Genomic DNA, 18799 nt, shown 5'->3' on the forward strand with positions numbered 1-18799 from the left:
GAAAATTACATAGAAACTGTTGGACTAATTTTAATATACATGCTTTGTTGCTTAAGTTACAAGTAAAATTTAGAGATACATTTTATCCCATCAGGATTTCCTAAGAAATTTGAAAAGAATTATTCATTTTATTCTGATATTCCATTAAATACAAATTCTATAGTTTGTTCATTACCTCATCCTATAGTGATATTAGATCATATGAGGGAAAAAAGTTTCCTGGTCAAGTTTGGGAAATACCAGATTAAATGTAGGCTCATTATCATCATTACAAAATTTCACTTCAGAAACTTCAATACACTAATAAGCATTCTGAAGAGAAAGCATGAGGTCTTTTCCAACCTTATTTGACCCAGGCTGTTCCATCACATCTCCGAAGCCAAGAGTCTGCAGAACAGGCTCAAGCCTCCACATCACAGGTGCTCAAGACACTGTAGCGAAATTTCAACCTTACCCACTTTCAATGGAATTGAAATTGTCTCTGGTATCCTTTGCCTCAGACTTGTTCATGAGGATAAATATGCAAATAGAATCAGAAACGCAAACTCATTTCTTCTAACCAGATCTCAGCCCACATACTCAGAGGTAAAAGAGTAGTGAAATAATCCACTCTGGCATGTTGACCTACAGCAATGCTATTACTTAAAATAGGATTTTTAAGTGATAGAAAAGGAGAGAAGAAAACAGCAGCTTCCTACTCGGCACACGCCTTCCATTTAGCATCTCTGAAAGACCGTTATCCTCATTTAAAAATTGATAGCCAACTTATTTTTCTGTTGTTTCGCTATTCAAATTTCTGTCCTCTTTTTTCCAGAGCTAATTTGCTCAAACACTGAATTTTAAGCATCTCTAAAAATGCTTGATATGTTATTATTCTTTCCAGATATCCTCTGAGAGCCGAGCCAAGAACATTAAGGAAGGAAGGAGGAATGAGGCTGGATACAGTGCAGTGAAAAAAGGCACTTCAAGGAGAGGGGTACCCACTACCCAGAGACTGGACTGGACTGTGTCATCACAATGAGAACTTACCGGTACTTCTTGCTACTCTTTTGGGTTGGTCAGCCCTACCCAACTTTCTCAACTCCATTGTCTAAGAGGACTAGTGGTTTCCCGGCAAAGAAAAGGGCCCTGGAGCTCTCCGGAAACAGCAAAAATGAGCTGAGCCGTTCAAAAAGGAGCTGGATGTGGAATCAATTCTTTCTCCTGGAGGAATACACGGGATCCGATTATCAGTATGTGGGCAAGGTAGGATTCCACTGGGCTCTTTGACATTCTGATTTTAAAAGCCTGAAGAAGTTACTTCTCATAAATAGATGGGGAGGATGTGAACTATTCCCCTAGTACAGTTAAGAATTGTTGCTAATCTGGTAAGACTTTTTTTTTCACTTGAGTAGTTTTGGGAAGAAGACTATAGCATGAAGCTGAGAAATGTTAGCAGTGCAACAACAAGAAAAAAAGAGAAATCCTCCACTTGAAAACGAAACGCCCACAACCCTCTGCATAGGATTATCATAAATCCTTTAATTTTTACTTTAGCTTGAAAAATGTGGTCCAGCTATTTTGTAAAGTAGGATGTATTAAAAATAGGAATAGAGAGATTAAGCTGTAAAGAAAGGAAGTTTCCTTTTTCTCATTCTGAAAGCAAACGTTCCGAGCTCTAGTCCTTTGGCCAGGTTCAAATTAACTATTTTTTTAACTCAGCTGCCTACAGTGCCATCCATTCTCTGACCAAATGCAGCCCTTGGTCCTCAAAACCCACCGCTGCCTTAGATTTGGCTGTTACTGCTGCTGCTGCTGGTTTTGTCTCATCTCCAATAACTGGCAAGAGCCAGGCATTTCAAAAGCTTGTTATTTAGTTGTGGCCACATTCACAAAAGAGAAAAATGGTTATGTAAAGGTACTATTTCCAAATACCATCTGACCATTTTATTGGCTCCAGAAAGTAGAATGAGGAGGTATCACTCATTACAGCCCTTACAGATTACTGGAGCTGAGTCAGGGAAACAGCTTGGTTATACTGTCATCGTGAGTTTGACTGAAATTTTATCATCAGCTAGATTCCTGTTGCAGAATATCTGCATGCTGCAAAGGTATAAAAAAAAAAAGACAGGGATACAGGTTTGTACTTCTTAAGTTCTCTGTTTCAGAACATGGTATTGATAAGAAAAATAATTGTCACACATCCTTTACAGACATACTGGGAATGAACATAATAGAGATGATAAAACATCTTCATTTATGATTACAGCTACAACTTTAAACTATCTGTATTCGGATATCACGCAAATAGCATAAATTTTACAGATTCCAAGGGCTGCCTGTCCACACTTTAGTCTGTTTTCAATATCCCTGAATAACCACGTACAAACACTGTCTTTAAGCATTTACCACAATAGATGAAGGAAAGCCATCCATGGCTTGGGCTGAGGTAACCAGGCAGCATTCCAATGAAGTGAATTATTTAATGTCGAATAAAGTAGGAGAGGAAGTATTCAGTGAAGGGGTGAACATCAACACAGATCCCCAAGGGTCCAGCCTTGTGTTTGCTGTGAAATTCACGTGCTGTATGACAGCTGAAGAAAGACGGCACCCTTACTTGTACTTCACTCCATTTCCTTTGTGAAACTTGACTAGCACTACATTGACAAGGCAATGGATGTAAAAAAATAATAATAATCTTACAATCTTTCTACACTTTCTGTAACACAAACAATGTTATTGTTATAGAAGTTTAAGTATTTAAAGTGCTGTATCTAAATAATTGATTCCCTCCTGTTTTCTTCTCAAATTGTGATACCATTTTATATCAGAAATACCATGTATTTTTAAAGAAAGGCCAGATATTTCAAAATACTGAAGCAGCAGTGTATAAAACCTCAGAGGAGTCCACTGTATGATTACAGCTGTGAGAGGTAGTATTGCCGTGGGGCAGAGCTGCGAGCCGTGCACTCAGGCAGATCTGAGGCTCCGTCGCTGTGCGGCCACTGCCAGTCGTGTGGCCCAGGGCAGGTTATTCACCTTCCAGACTTCAGTTTCTCCATCTAGAAAATGCACAGAGCAAGGTCTACCTAATGAACTTGCAGTGTAAAGTGAGACAAGAACTAGTGGCTGGCACATAGTAGGTGCAAAGAGAAGTTACTGTTATTGATGAAAACTCCGTCATATACACTCTATTAAATCTGTCTGGAATGCATGGAAATGGAATATTAACTTATGTATCATTGCAGAAGTAAAATGATGTAATTAACGAATCTCTCCGTGAGTGGCGAATGTAAAGGATTGTGGAAAAATTCCTTCACAATCACAGCTTCAATTTGATTCTCAGATTTGGATATTTTGTCGACAGCGAGATGAATTTCCCTACCTCACCATCATCTGCCCCTCCCCCACCTCCCTGAAGTTATAACACATAAGAAACTACCCACTGGGGAAAAAGAGTCAAGGGCAGTAACTGAAGTTGTCAGAGTTGCCAGCTTTGCTGAATCAGATGTGTGTAGAACATGTTCCTGAACTATTGATAGGGCATCTTCCCGACTCTGTCTTTCGACTTTATGTTTTATCAACAGAAAAAAGGATCAGACTACAATTTGTTTTTTACCACAATTAATAGTAGACAAAGAATAAATTTTTTAAAAAAGATTTGTTTCTCATGTGACAACAAGCGGTCCACTTTTAATAGATTTGGAATAAACAGATACCTGATGACATTATTTGGATCCACAAACTTAAGACATTTTAGGAGAAAAAGAATTAGACTCTAGCAGAGGTTCCAAAACTTTCTTGGCTCACAATGCCCTTCATGTTTCTCAGAAATTTTTTTCAGAGTGCCCTTAGGCCAAAAGGAATAGGTCCACACAACTTAATAGGTATTTGTGTTCTGACAAATAAGTAATAAAAAACCAATTAACAGAAAAAATAATATTTTTATTTTGTTCTTAAATAGCCATAGTTACTTCCTAATGGAATGTGGGCCCTTATTGGGCATTGCACAACTTCTCAGATTGGACACTGACCCCTCATTTCCTTTTCCACATTGATTTTTGCACAGTATTTACCTTTTATCAGGAGCACTCTGGGAAACCCAGCTTCATCAATACATGACATCATGGAAAGGAATGTAGCACCCCCTGCTGTTGAAACTGTGAACTACTCTGAGCTGGTAATTCACAAGATGGCTGCCCAAGCAGAAATGTTACTGTGATTTCCTCAAAATGTAAAGATACTTCCTGGTGCCACAGTGAGTTCCCTGCTGCACCCCAGGGTGCCTTGGTGCACACTTTGGGAACCATAGGACTGTAGTTAGATTGGCATATACAGGTGTACAAAGGCTAACAGAACCTTAAATTGTGCCATTAGCCCTACTGAATAGTAGTTACTTAGAGCCTATTCTTGAGGCCTGAAACTGTAAAGACTGATCTGTACAGTTCAACAGATAGAAGCATTAACCAAGGAAAAGTCATGAGGATGAGCAAAGAGCATTCAAAGTAGAAGAAAGAAGTTGTTACATTCTCAGCATCTGTTTATACTTTACATTTGTGTTCCTTGGTTCCAGTTATTTGGGGTAAGTCAGAGGTGACAATGACGATGGAGGAGTGAGGAGAATATGAGAACGGGCATGGGAGCAAAGGGCCATCAGGTGTAGAAGGAGGAAAAAGAAAGTCGCAGAAGCATCTGAGAAACTGCAGGAGATGGAGGCTGGAGGCTGGAGAGACAATGAAGTGAATATACAAGATCATGCCTTAAAATCGAAGCACAAGTGAAGGTAGCAAGACCTTCCTTCTCGGGTGATCTTAAAGCTCCCCAGCATTTCTCTGTGACCAGATTAGCGTAGAAGTGAGGAAGGCCAGTTGTTGCTGAAATATTAACAACTCAGACACTGATTTATGGAAAATTCTCAACACCTCTACTCACCTTAAAAAGGTGGTGGCAGGCAGGGTATCAGAATAGGAAGAAGAGGTCCTGTATTGGGTAAAACTTTGTGAGCTTAAGATACAGATATGGGTACAGATACAGATAAGGAATATGATTTTTTTCTAAAGTACAGAAGCATTTAGGGAAACTTTTAGCTAATTTAACATAAGCAGCACCTGTGTCAGCTGAGAGCTTGTTAGAAATGGAGACTCTTGGGCCCCACCTGAGATCTGTTGAATCAGAATCTGCTTTTCAATAAGATCCCTAGGTGAATTTTACACACATTGAAATTTGAGAAGTGCTGCTTTTAAAACTATGTACCTAGGCCTGGGTCTCACTTCCTCCGAGATTCTGATTTAGTTGGTTTTTAATTTAAGTATTTATGATTCTAATATGTGGTGAAATTTGAGAACCACTGCCCTAGGAGAGTGTTATTGGCAATAAGTATAACAAAATGTGGCAAGCTCAGCGATGAGAGGGGCCTCCACAAAGTATAATGGAAATATAAAGGAGGGGGGCCAGCTGGGCGTGGGGTTCAGCAGAGCTTCCTGGAGGAGGCAATGATGTTGGAACCACATGTTAAAGGAAGAGCAGGTGTCAGCCCACACCCCAGAGGGAGAGTTACCAGAACTTCCCAGTTAATTGGATGTAGAAGCCAAAGGAGGGAAAGCAGGAGATCCAAAAAGTCAGAGATTCCAAGGTGGAACCATCAGGGTCAGAACAATCAGTGATGCCGGCACAGAAAACAGAGGTGCATATTTTTTTTTGTCATGGGCTAAAGGGAAGAGTATTTGACTTTATGCAAAATCTACTTAGATTATCTTTGGTTTATGTAAACTGAATAGAAAAATAAAAGGGAAGCATTGTAATTCCACATTTTCAGACAACGCCACGCCCCTCCTTCCAGCTTCACATAGTGTAACAATTCCTTGATGATGAATGGTGTATAGTCTAAGTAAAATTCAGTAAGAAAAGAACAAAGTTAGATATAGATTAGATTTTGAAGACATGGTCATTCATTACTACAAAGATGAATATATTTAAGATCCCAGAACTATGCACAATTTTAGGGAAAAGATTCATTATCATTAAACAGCTCACGTCCCTCGTCTCCTCCATTTTATCTTTCACAATGTTCTTAATCCTCTCCTTCCGCACAATGTATACGTTAAACTAATCTCCATTAGAAGCATTGGAGAAGCTTGTTTTTAGCAGCATATCAGGAGATCTGTTTTTGTGGCACTTGATCAACTGCATATTTTCACAGATATTTTCTGATGTTAGTTTTTTGGAAGGTGGTGATGGTTTTCTTTGGGGGTGTTTTTCGGAAAATGATAAGCTGTGCTTTTTTAAATACCGTGAACATTTTGGTTCTATTTGAAGCTCTAATGTACAGGTCCTCCTAATATGCCTCTCTCTTGAGTTTTTAAAATTAATGTCTGCCCAATTCAATAAAGCCACTAGTCTTAGGATAATTAGACAGTAATGTTGTAACAGCCCATAAAAATAAAAGTTGTTAGCCATATACACCTTTAAAATTAGGGATGAGAAGTTATTTGTTCCTATAATTACATGATCCAAATTCAGTAAACATGAAACAGGATTTTATTCATTTAGAAAGACCATTTAAAAGATGATATTGTTAAAATATTGCTTTCTTATATTCCTTTAAAAAAAAAAAGAGCAACACTTAGGAGTAGAAACCTCCTGATGCTAATTTGATGGATGATTCAGAGGCTCGTTTAACCACTGTTGTTTAAACAGCAGCGTCAGATTATAGCGTCATCATAGCTCACACTAACTGAGCATCGCTTTGTTCCAGACTCTGCTAAATGGTTCAGGTGCACTATCTCATCGGGTCCCCCTCACCAGTGAGGATCAATCCTAATGCCTGGCTAGTATTTCTACCCCTGTTTCACAGAGGAGTAACCTGAGACCCAGCGTGGTCAAGCACTTCAGCCTAAGGTCTCAGACTGCTGGAACTTAGTCAGCCTCTGCCTGAGCTCACAGTTACTCAGTTATATCTCCTACCCTGTACGTCCACTGTTTATAATAGAGCTATTTTGAGACACAAATGAAAAAACAGTCCTAGAACATGCTTTGGTGTTCATGATTGTATTCAGCTCAATACCACACATACCTACTGAGGACCTGCTGTCTGAAACCCAGGGGTAGAGAGAAAAAGAAAAAAAAAAATTAGACTACTTTTAAAAGCTACACAAATGTGTTTGCACTATTACTACGTACCTTCATTTTAAATTTTCTTGATTTTAATTTCCAGAACACATCAGTGTTATTCTAAATAGTTACAGGTGAGCATTTTTAAGTTAGATATGCAATTGGTGTTTTGGTCATCATGACGAAAAAGTGACTTTTCTTTTTATTTTCCTTGATAACCTTCTCTAAGCTTCTGTTCTGGTTCAGTCACCTGCAGTAATCTTTTCTCCCTGACTCAGAGCAAGTGCCCTGGGCACATCTTTCTTCTTCATCATTTAAATTTAATGCTCAGCCATTTGACATTTTCATATCTCAACTCGTTAGTGTACTTAAGAGAACGTGCCTTCACTTGCTCCTTGAATGTGTGTTTAAAAAATGTTTCAAGAAGTAACTTCCCAACTGCCAATAATTGGCAGTAATACTGATTTTCTTTCCACTGTCGGCCAGCTGATTTAACTTAAGCTTCAATTAGCTATTTTATGCTGAAGAAAATGTCCTGTGGAACAGCGGTTCTCTTTCTGAGCCTTAACCTTCCCTTTCTGCACAGTCATTCACGTGGAGAGCAGAACAGTTAGGATCCCTGACCTTGGTCGTAAACCCCAAGTCGCTGTTTGGCTCCCTGTGTCACAAGCAAAGAAAAGTATAGAAAGCCAAACAAGGACCCAATCCCAAATCCTCCAACTTCTATGTTATTATGCCTGTGGAATCGTGTATCCTTCTGCTTATAATTCAATTTGTTGAAGAAAATGGAGGGATCAAGTTGAATAAAAGAGAGTTAAAGGTTCAGATCCTCTGTGTGCCCACTGAGCTATTTCACCTCCATGCTCCACAAGCCAGACAGAGCCGGAGGTTGTCGGGAGGTCACAGGCTCTACACGCTCCTTGTAACAAATCCCCCAGAACCCAGTCTATAGACATTGTTTTGTATCTCTTTACTTATCACCTTGTTTATACTATCATGAAACCATGTAAATACTGGATTTACACCAGAATTCTTCATTTTTTGTCATGTTAAGGGTCCACCCTAGCAGGTGGGACTATAAATATATAGAATGCCAACATCTCAGTCTACATGGCTTTTCAAATCAAAATCCCTGTCATTTCAAAAATCGGTAACAACCCTTAACATATTGGTAATCCGTGATCAACAGATCCTTAAATCACTGATTTTTTTCATTTTCATTGATGTGAATGACAGAATTAGTACATTATTTTACATAGAGAAGCCATGAATATGTTGTAGCCAGAGTTATAAATATGACTTTTAGAGGGCCCTACCTCTCCAGTCAAAATTAAAAGATGTCTTTCTAATTCTCTACCCATTTTTACCAAAAATAAACAGGTCCTGCCTTTGATAACCTTTGTCAAATGTAGAAATTATGTGTAGATGTTAATGTATCATTGGACCCTCAAGGAGTCAACTCTTCTTGTGTGGGAGCAAACTCCACCTTCCTACAAGCTTTTTGTTGTCATTTATTAAGATGACAATGTATATTATCCTGTCATCATATATGTCTTATATATACATCATATCCTCACGAGCACGCTAAATATATCAGTATTCTTCACAAACCTATCTTTCCATTCAAAACTGAAGAAAAAGTTGAAAGAAAGTACAGAATTCTCCATAAAAGAATAAAAAAGTTTTTTTTCTTATTGCCACTATTGATAAATAGCTAAAAAGTAACAGCAACTATTCTCAAAGGTCAATGTGAGGAATCAAATTTGAAATTATGTGATCTGGAATAAGAAGAAAAGCAGCATCACAAAATGTTTCACATAAGAAATATTTATAGTTTCTTCCAATTTTCCATTTACAACGAATACGTATGTACGAGAAAAGGGAGGCCTTTTAAAAGATTAAATGTATACATGTGTGAAATATCTGAATAAATATTTTAGGTGAGTTGGTGTGTTTCAGAAGACCTGAGGGCAGTAATGAGTCATAACAAAAAGCCTGAAATATCACTCGGGATGTGGGAATGAATGCTGACTTGAGGGAGCGGAGATTGGAATTAAGAAGGCAGTTGAAGACTTTATCTTGGCTCTGGAATTTTCAAATAGATTTGGGGAGAAAATGCTTTTCATTTATTCAACAATTACTGACCAGAGACTGTAGAGTTAATAGCGTGAGCAGCCTGCCTGTGTCTGACCTCAGCCACACTGTGACTACCTGGGTAACACTGTGCAGGTTATTTAACCTCTCTCTGCCCCTCATTTCTTCAGCTGGTAAATGAGGGGAACAATAAAGTTGTTGAGGAGAGGGTTGGTCAAGCTAATACACAGAAAGAGCTTGGAATAGGGCCAGCATATTGTACTCGCTAGTAAGTTACCGAGGGAACACCAGTAGAAGGACGGAAGGCATCCTACTGTGACATGTGCCTTCAGAGAACAAGAACAGTGAAGAGAAGGCAGGACCAAAGGTGCCCGGGTGATGAGTCCTCTAATGTCCAGTCTCCTTCTCTGAAGTCAAGTACTTTGGTCCAGAAAATGGTGCCAGAACTGCTAAGGCAGCTGCAAACACGACTCACCAACAGCAATTCAGAGGGCCAAGTATATGTAACGGAGCAAAGTTTTCTTTCTTATCCCAACCAAACTAAAAACAAAATAAGCACTACGCTTCCTGTGATTTGACGATCCTGGTAACTTTTGTAGACCTTCCGATTAAGGCTATTTATCATTTCATTTTAAAACATCATTACTTAACACCACAATTTGGAATTTATATTATTTAAACTACTGTGAAATGTTGAGACTGGTTAGGTCTTGTTATTTTTTCCAGTAAAACTTCAATATATCCAACAATTCAGAAAATGGCGATTGCATTTAGGGTGTAATGTTTTAAGTTGGAATCATCATTGTTAAGTTGGATTTAATATCATGATATCCTTAAATGATTGAACCAAAGTTTTATTGTGGGAAAATTACTTTTGATTTAATTGTTTAATTACCCTGACTGCTTCACATTTTTAAGAGCAAAGTAATTAGTTCCTTGTTTAAGGTTGAAATTTGATCTTCAGTGTATTGAGTAGTGTTTTATATTGGGTCCCATGGCTGGACTTTCAATTAGTATTTTAGATATTGAATTTAAGCCTGCAAATACTTATATCTTTATAAACTCAGCAAGACCCTAGACTACGCTTTGTATCCTTAAAGGTACCTGGCACAGATTTTGCACATTGGAAACAGCCAAATATGACTTCAGTTAAGCTGCAATGACCACAAAAGATAAAGTCCTACTGTGTTATCTAAAAACTGCCTCCTAGTTTATTGATGTGGATGATTTGATATGGATATCGTTGAGAGCGTTTTGTGTCATTGACTTGACAACTGAAAATCTTGAAAGTTCAAGAATATATTAGATAGTAAACATATAAACCAAATTTATTATGAAAGTATTTCCATGGAACCTACTTCTAGAAATTTCACTTCAAAATGACATAAATATTTTATGATCCACTAAAAGAAAACTCAAGTTTCCTTAGTGGAAACCAGAAAAACTAAAGACTACACAGTTGTCAGTGCAGAAACTAACAGGAAAGATAAAAAGAGAATATATAGCAAATAATATCATATCGTAAAGGTTGGTTCCTTTAAGACTCTTACAAATGAAAAGTTAGACATTATTTAGGGTCTCAAACAAAAAAAAGTTTGAAACAAAATGAGAAAAAGCCAGAGTTGACCGAGAGGAAACATTTTTTTTCTTAAAATTCCTAAGAAGCTACATTGTGCAGACAATTCAGGTACTCAGTAAAGAGAAATCATTTCAAACCTGCGATTGCTGATTGCAATGATTCACAAAAAATCAACTATATAGAAAAATGGGATAATACAGGGAGAGAAAAATTCTATATAATGACTAATCTTTTTTACCAACTGTATATTCTTCTAATCAACATATTTTGAGTTCTGACAGGAAAAATAATTATTTCTGAAAAAGAATCTCATCTTAACTCTTTCTACTATGTATGTTATGAGTACAGTTCAGAAGAGAGACATAAAAGAAAGTTTTGCTCTACAACAGTTATGCAAAGCTTTAGCATACTTTCTTTTCTTCTCAGAAATTGTGAAGCATAAGAATCTGGTTCATTTACTTATTTAATCTGTAGCCCAAGGCTTTCTTTTTCAAATGAAGGTAAATATTTTCCAGGAAGCGAACTTCCCCTTCAAAAATCAAGTAAAGCAAATTTTACTTTTGCATTTTCTGTAAGTTTGAGATGATTTCCAAATAAAAGTTTTTTAAATTTTTTAAAAAGAAATCAATAAAGCAGAATGGATTATAAGAAATTACTTTCTTATTCTATTTGTATCTTGAGTGTCCTGTCCACCCTCCCAGTTATGTGTATTCTGTAAAAAAAAATAAGGGGGTGGGGGCGGCTGTTTGCCTTGTGTGAAAGCTATGATCTTGGTGATTACCAATCTACCTGCCGCTTAAAGGGGAATGTAGTTTTAAAATCAAATCAAGAAAATTAAGTGACTTGGGCAAACTTGAGTGGCTGTACTCTTTCAGTTTTATCTCCTTTTCAACAGTCTAGGCATCACTTACTTGAGTTTTAAAATGGTAATGCAACGGTCTGAATCTTTACTGCAATGCAAACCATCAAGTAACCACTAAAGAAGAGGAGGGTCCTGGATGGGGAGGGACAGAACAGAAAACACAGCACAAGGGAAATCGTCCCCTGGCAGGTGGAGAGGCATCACAGATTGTTTTTTAGCCGAGTTTTATTGCAGAAAATCTGTAATGAGATAGGAGCAATGACAATATTTTTTCACATCTTACCAGTTTATGAAGTGCTCCTGCATGTAGAAGCATCCCTCGGGTGATCTGCCCAAGCACTCTTCCAGCTGAGCGGCATTCAGGCCTTTGGGGAGTGAGGAGGCAGTCCCAGAGGGGCTAGGAGACTAGGAGACCACAGCACCATTGCCGGCAGAGTGCCAGAGCTGGGGCTGGAGTCCAGCTTTCATGACCTGGTTTATTTAGTCTAATACCCTTCCCTTATGTCACATTATTACCGTATTAAAGTAGTAGAGAGTATTTCAGGCATAGTGGGCAAATGAAACAGTAGCATGAAGGCTTAGGAGTTGAAACACTCAGGTTTATGGCACTAACATCACCATGAGAACAACTTTCCCTGGCGTGACCATCCGGACTGATTGTTTTCCAGTTAAAAAATAAATAAAATCTGTTCAAATTATTTAAGAAATTATAAACTGTTCCCATACAAGAAAAACCAAAACTAGTAAATGAACTCATAATCTTCTCTCCTGGAATTGCTCGCCATTATTTCCCTGGCTGTATGAGTGGGTTGCAGAACTCAATTAAATCATCCTTTATTGGGCATGTACAGGATGCTTGAGATTTATGGATTTGAATACTCTCCCTAAAGCAAACTACTTGTTTTATAAAGATACAGCTTTAACCTTTTAGATCCTAAGTAAGAGTCAACATAAGAATAGTATATCCAATATGTTTTTTACCTTTGAAGAAAAACACATTTGGGGAAAAGTCCATTAGTTAGTGAGGAATACAATTTTTTAAATTTCTGGTACTTGAATCATCATGTCTCAAATGTCTGCATTTATCTAGTAATATTTTCTTCCAAAGTGTATTTGTCAGAGAGAGAAGGAGAGAAAGAGAGAGGAGACAGGGGGAATGTGTGTGTGTGTGTGTGTGTGTGTGTGTGTGTGTGTGTGTGTGTGTTTCCTTAGATAGGACAATTGCTGAAGAGATTACACTGTAAGGCAAAAAGTAGGATTGTAACTGGTGAGTTACAATGCCTTACTAAATCAATTTTTGACTGGGTATCTGGCTCCCAGCTTGATTTACCACTGGCTTTTTGAAAATGAAAATGTTAGACTAAGCAAGAGCTGAGACTAATGTCTCAGTCTGCCAAAGACCTTGGACTTCCAGAGCCAAGCAAAAGATAGTAAACAATGCCTTTTTGGGGAAATAACTTCATGCAGTGAACAAACCAAAAAGCATTTGTTTAATTGATAAATCCCAAATGAACAGTAACATCTATTACAGTTTGTATCATTTGTGCCAATAGAATTTACAAATAACTTAGCCTGGGGTCTAATATAATAAATATAATGAATCCAGAAACATTTATGATCTTGGCAGAGAGTACTCTTTGGTAGTATGCTCTGATGTGAATGAACAGACTTTGGGGTCAGGCAGATCTTGGTAACCTCCCTGGCTCTGCTGTTAACTTTGTATAAGTTGCTTAACCTCCCTGATCGCAGTTTCTCTGAAGAAAAAAAAAATGGAGAAAATAAAGCTAATCTCCCGGAGTCATTATGAGAATTAACTGATGTAACACACTCTTACATTACCTAGCCTATAGTAAGTGCTCACCAAGTGTTAATTTTCTTCCTTTTTCACTGAAATTCTTGAAGGACCACATGCAGTTTAAGCTCACCTTGAATTCCAAAGATAAAGAACTACTGTCTTAGTTTCCTGTTGCTGCTGTAAAGAATCATCACAAACTTAATGGCTTAAAATAGTACAAATTTATTGTCTTACAGCTTTGGAGGGCAAAAGTCTGAATTGGGTTTCACTGGGCTAAAATCTAGGCATCTTTCTGGAGGCTCTCAGGGAGGACCCATTCCCTTGTCTTTTTGAGCTTCTAGAGGCTGCCTGCATCCCTTGGTTCATGGTCCCTTCCTCCATCTTCAAAGCCAACAGTGTAGCATCTTAAAATCTCTCTCTCCTACACACACACGCACACATCTCAGTCTCTGACCTTGGCTCCATTGTCACAATTCCCTCTCTGACTCCAACTCTCCCCTACTTCTTTCCCTTATAAGGACCCTGGTGATTATATTGGACTCACCTAGATAATCCAGGCTACTCTCCCTAATTCAAAATCTTTATCTCAATCACACCTGTAAAGTCTTTCTTGCCACGTAAGGTAACATAGTCACTGGTCCTGGAAATTAGGACATGAACATCTTTCGGAGAGCCATTATTCTGCCTAGCACAACTATCATAGTGCTGAAGTTTTGTTCATTTAATTGTTACTCTGGTACTTCTGACATTAAATGCAAGGTACTGAGTATAAAAGATAAATGTCAAGGGAATTAATAAATTTCCCAAGTTTAGATCTAAAATTCTTTCACTTTTAGCACTTTTCTCAAAAATGCTCCTTCATGTAACACAAGGTCTGTTTCAGTGGTTATTAAATCTAACAAAAGATAAAAGATTGAATTAAGTGGGGTCATGGAATCTCTGTAAATGCAGAACACTTTATGGTATTATTTAAACACATTTTTAAATTTACAAGGTACACAGTAAGAACAGGTATGAAAGGATAGAAATATAGATAGAAGATAGATAGATAGATAGATAGATAGATAGATAGATAGATAGACAGATAGATAGATAGATAGAAGATTCGATCAGCAGTTCTCAAATGAGGCAATTTTGTCCCCCAGGGGACATTCAGCAATGTCTGGAGACATTTTTCGTGGTCACAACTTCAAAGGTGCTACAGGTATTTAGTGGGTAGGGCCAGGGATGCTGCTAAGCATGTCATAATGCATAGGACAGTTCTGCTACAAAGAGTTACCCAGCCCAACTGTCAGTAGTGCAGAGGTCAGAAAATCTGGAATTAGATAGATCCTTGTAACTCAACACTTAAAATATTATTTGGTACAGCATAAACCTCTAGTGACGTTCACAGAACTGAATGTAAACATCCAGAGAGAATACTTATGTTGTAATTAACAGAATAGACTGTGGTGTCAGACTGCCTGGGCTCAGATCCTGCTCCTGTTGGTTGTATGATGCTGAGAAGTTACCTAACTCTTACCTTGCCTCAGTTTCCTCATCAGTTAAGAGGTGATAGGAAGAGAGTTACATTGCCTAACAAATTGTATAATCTGTGTAACGAGTCCAGCACATTTCCTGACCCATAGTATGGGCTTAATAAATGTCTGTGTTACTATTTTCCCAAATCTCGGACAGACCCATTGCCAAATGATTGATCATATAAGAGACAGCTTTAAAGATAAACTATTTTCACGGGTATAAAAAATCAATCAAATTATTTATACTGTATAGAAGAATAGAGTTTTTTCTGATCATAAGAGGCAACATGGTGAAAAAGAGCACAGGATATGGAGGCTGCCTGATCCTAGGTTTTGTCAAAGGAAAAGAGATTTTTCTGGAATCTTACAGAGCCCATTTAACATATCAAGAGATGGACCTAGCCAACTCGAATAAAACTCATGAATCCCGCTTATAAATATAATTACCAAAACTTATTGGTGCCAGGCTCTGGTCATTCTACCTCCTCTAAGTTATCTTGTCGGTTTTTATAATTGGCTCTTCCTCCCACCAAAACTCGAGTGGTGAGGTATTCTTGAAACCAAGGGAGGGATTATTAAACACACAAACACACAACCCTGTGTGTATGTAAAGTTTCTACTGGCATGAGACAGTGTATCTGAAGTCCAGGGAAGGATAGCGGCAAGTTTGTGAGTAAAGGTGAAAACAGTGATTTTTGCTCCTTTCCCTTTGAGGCAAATCATGTGGTGAGGGAGAAGCCCCTTTTAGCTCCCAGGAGCCTTCCTGGGCTTCTCCAGAACAAGGAAAGTATGGAGGATCTAACTGATAACACCTACCAAGGACAAAGCAACCCTGTAGCTAGACCCACATTTGCCAAGGGCAATGGAGGAGTGACAGACATTAGCAGATACATGATGCAATCAGACAGGCAGGGTGGAGCTAGCCACCTTGGACCCTGGAGAGCCAAACATCGGGATTCCAGCTGCCAAAACCACAGATGCCCCCAGGGAAGATAATGGATGAGAGCTATTGTCTAGAGCCCAGTGGACCAGAGGCAGTACAGGACTGCCCTTGGCTCCAAAAGCCCCCGAATTTCCCTCTGATTTGGGACAGGTGCGTCTCTCCTCTTCATACACCCAGATGTCATCTTGGGCTGAATCAGGGGCAAAGGGAGAAAGCAAAAACCAGAAATACTGGGATTTATTTAAAAGAGTTATCTAAAGAGACTGTATTATTGAATCAGGAAGACTTTATTGGATTGCACTAAATTATTGACTCAATATTCAACCTAATATCAAGTTCCTAATACTCAGTGGGATTAGAGCTTGAGGGATAAGCTAAAAAAAAAAAAAGGAAGCTGCAGCTTCCCATGCACATCTAAGTGCAGTGTGAAAAAATACGTGGCCCTGCACCTCAAGGGAAGGATGCCTCTATTTTAGCTGACGTTATGCTTTTATTACTCCAGGCACACACTCAAGGCCTCCTCTGATTTTCTCCCACACTGTGCCTTGACACCATGCCACACGCTCATACTGGTGGCTAAGCCTTTTTGCCCCTCTCAGTGATCTAACCTCCAAGAAGCCTTCCTAAACCATCAAAGGGCTAACAGGTTCTCTGACTTCACCTTGTCCAGCTTACAAGTTTCCTCTTTGTTGTTCTCCAGGTTTTTTTTACCTTCTTATTCCTAACTAATACTTCTTAAGAGTGCACAAGTGTCTGATTTCTGCTTTTATTTGGTTTCTTTTATATATGAGTCAGCATTTCCAAGCCTAATTTGCAAGTATGTAGAAGGCAGGTATGAGTTTTTTTTTAATTCATTGCCTTATCAGCTCTTCAGGCCAATAAGTGTTTTAAAATGGTTTTGGTTGACAGTTAAATTATATTTTAATAGAACAATGTTTCCACGAAATGGAGCATTTTCCATTCATTTTCCATCAGTTTCAGCAACTGGATGATACTTGAAGTATGGTTCAGTAAAACCTTAAAGCTTCTTCACTCTTAACAGATGAATTCTATCCCAGAATTTATAATGGCCAAGGCATTTAAGATACTTAAAACTTGTCTACTCTTTTCAACAAATCCAATACAACTTGGCTTTATTATTGAGGTTTAATCATTTATTAAAGAACATTTTTTAGATCCAGGGTGATAACTTGAATTCCTCCCTCAGATTGCTCATATTAGACAATGCACTTCATGTTTGGTAGTAACTGCTAAATTATCTGGCAACTTTAGGAACTTATATTCTCGATATGTAGAGTTATCCTAAAATCAAGTAAGGAAGGGAATAGAGGACACTAAGATTTATGGATTACCTTCTGTGTTCCAAAAACCTTCATTGATTATTGATATTTTATCTAATTTTATCTTTACAATTCATTCTTTCTTTCTTTGTAATCAGTAATTACTGAAGATCTATAATGTACCAATATGTTGGGTGCTGAGGATGTAGAAGTGAGCCAGACAGGTTTGGTGCCTTTTTTCATGAAATTTGCAACCTAGCTGTTTGCTGAATGAAACATGAAGACAGGTGTGAAATTCTCAAAACAAAATTGAGAATGTAGTGATGGCTAAGTGGGGAATAAATTGGGAGTGTAGAGCGAGAAAATATAACTTAGACTAGCAGCCTAGGGAAGACTTCCCTGAGGAGATAAAGATTACAAAGATCTGACATATGAATCAGATTAACCAGGTGAAGATGTTCAAAAGGACTTTATGCCAAGGGGACCACATGCAAGGGGACCTAGATATAAAAGAGACTAATGTATCTTCAAGAAACTGCAATAAGGGAGGTACAGTAGAACAAGGGGTGTCAAGGAGAGAATGATAGCTGATGAGGCTAAAGAAAGGGGCTGAGACTGTGGTGGACTTTGGACACCTTGTTAAGGAGCGGGGATGGGGGCTTTATCCCAAGAGTAAAGAGGGAAAAAAAACAAAGGATTTAATTAGAAGACAGTGGCATCTTCAGAGTTGGTGGTGGTAGTGTTTAAGCTGGTCTAGTTACAGAAAGGAAACAGATGGAAAGGAGTCAAGACTGAGTGTGTGTTAGACTGTTACAATAGACCAAGGGGAAATGGTGGTGACTTGGACCAGGGTGGCACCAGTGGGAATGGTGACAAGTAGGAGGAGAGTCAAGACAGGTAAGAGGCAGAACTGGTAAGAGTTGGTGGCTTAATGAATGTGGAGATGGAGGCAGAAGGGAAGGTCTAGGATGACTCTGGTGGTCTTTACAGAAATGGGACATACAAGAGGAGGAATGGTTTGGGAGAGATGGTGATGAGGTCAGTTGGGAAGTACTGAATATAAGTTGTCCAAGAGACTTGCCTGGGAATCAGCTGTATCCTTGACTCTGGATCTTGAGAAAATGTCTGCCCTGGGGTTATATAGAGATTTGGACCTTAATGGCACGTAGATGATAGTTGAATCTCTGAAAAAAGGTCGATAATCCCTTTTGGGGAGAGTATGTGAAATGAGGAGAGACAAGGACTTAAGACATAGATCTAAGGAATGAAAACAGACTCACAGACATAGAAAACAAACTTACAGTTACCAGAGGGGGAAGGGGGTAGGAAGGGATAAATTGGGAGTTCAAGATTTGCAGATACTAACTAATATATATAAAATAGATAAACAACAAGTTCCTATTGTATAGCACAGGGAACTATATTCAATGTCTTGTAGTAACTTATGGTGAAAAACAATATGAAAATGAATATGTGTGTGTTCATGTATGACTGAAGCATTCTGCTGTACACCAGAAATTGGCACAACATTGTAAACTGACTATACTTCAATATATATATATACACACACGCGCGCACACAAAAAAAGACATAGGTCTAAGGAATATCAACGTTTAACAGACAAGAAGTGGAGGAAT

The 18799-nt window shown here is 38.3% G+C and overlaps 1 protein-coding gene across 3 annotated transcripts in view; it reads left to right on the forward strand.

The window, feature by feature from the left end:
- The window catches only part of CDH6 (cadherin 6), a 121229-nt gene that overhangs the window by 66576 nt on the left and 35854 nt on the right, over positions 1-18799 (forward strand). For all 3 annotated transcript variants that reach the window (XM_074356632.1, XM_010955572.3, XM_074356639.1), the window contains one exon: positions 884-1245. In XM_074356632.1, coding sequence (XP_074212733.1) covers positions 1018-1245 — 228 coding nt within the window. In that variant the 5' untranslated portion in view covers positions 884-1017. The remainder of the gene's footprint in view (positions 1-883; positions 1246-18799) is intronic.

The sequence above is a fragment of the Camelus bactrianus genome, chromosome 3 (assembly GCF_048773025.1).
Source record: "Camelus bactrianus isolate YW-2024 breed Bactrian camel chromosome 3, ASM4877302v1, whole genome shotgun sequence".
Taxonomy (NCBI): Eukaryota; Metazoa; Chordata; class Mammalia; order Artiodactyla; family Camelidae; genus Camelus; species Camelus bactrianus.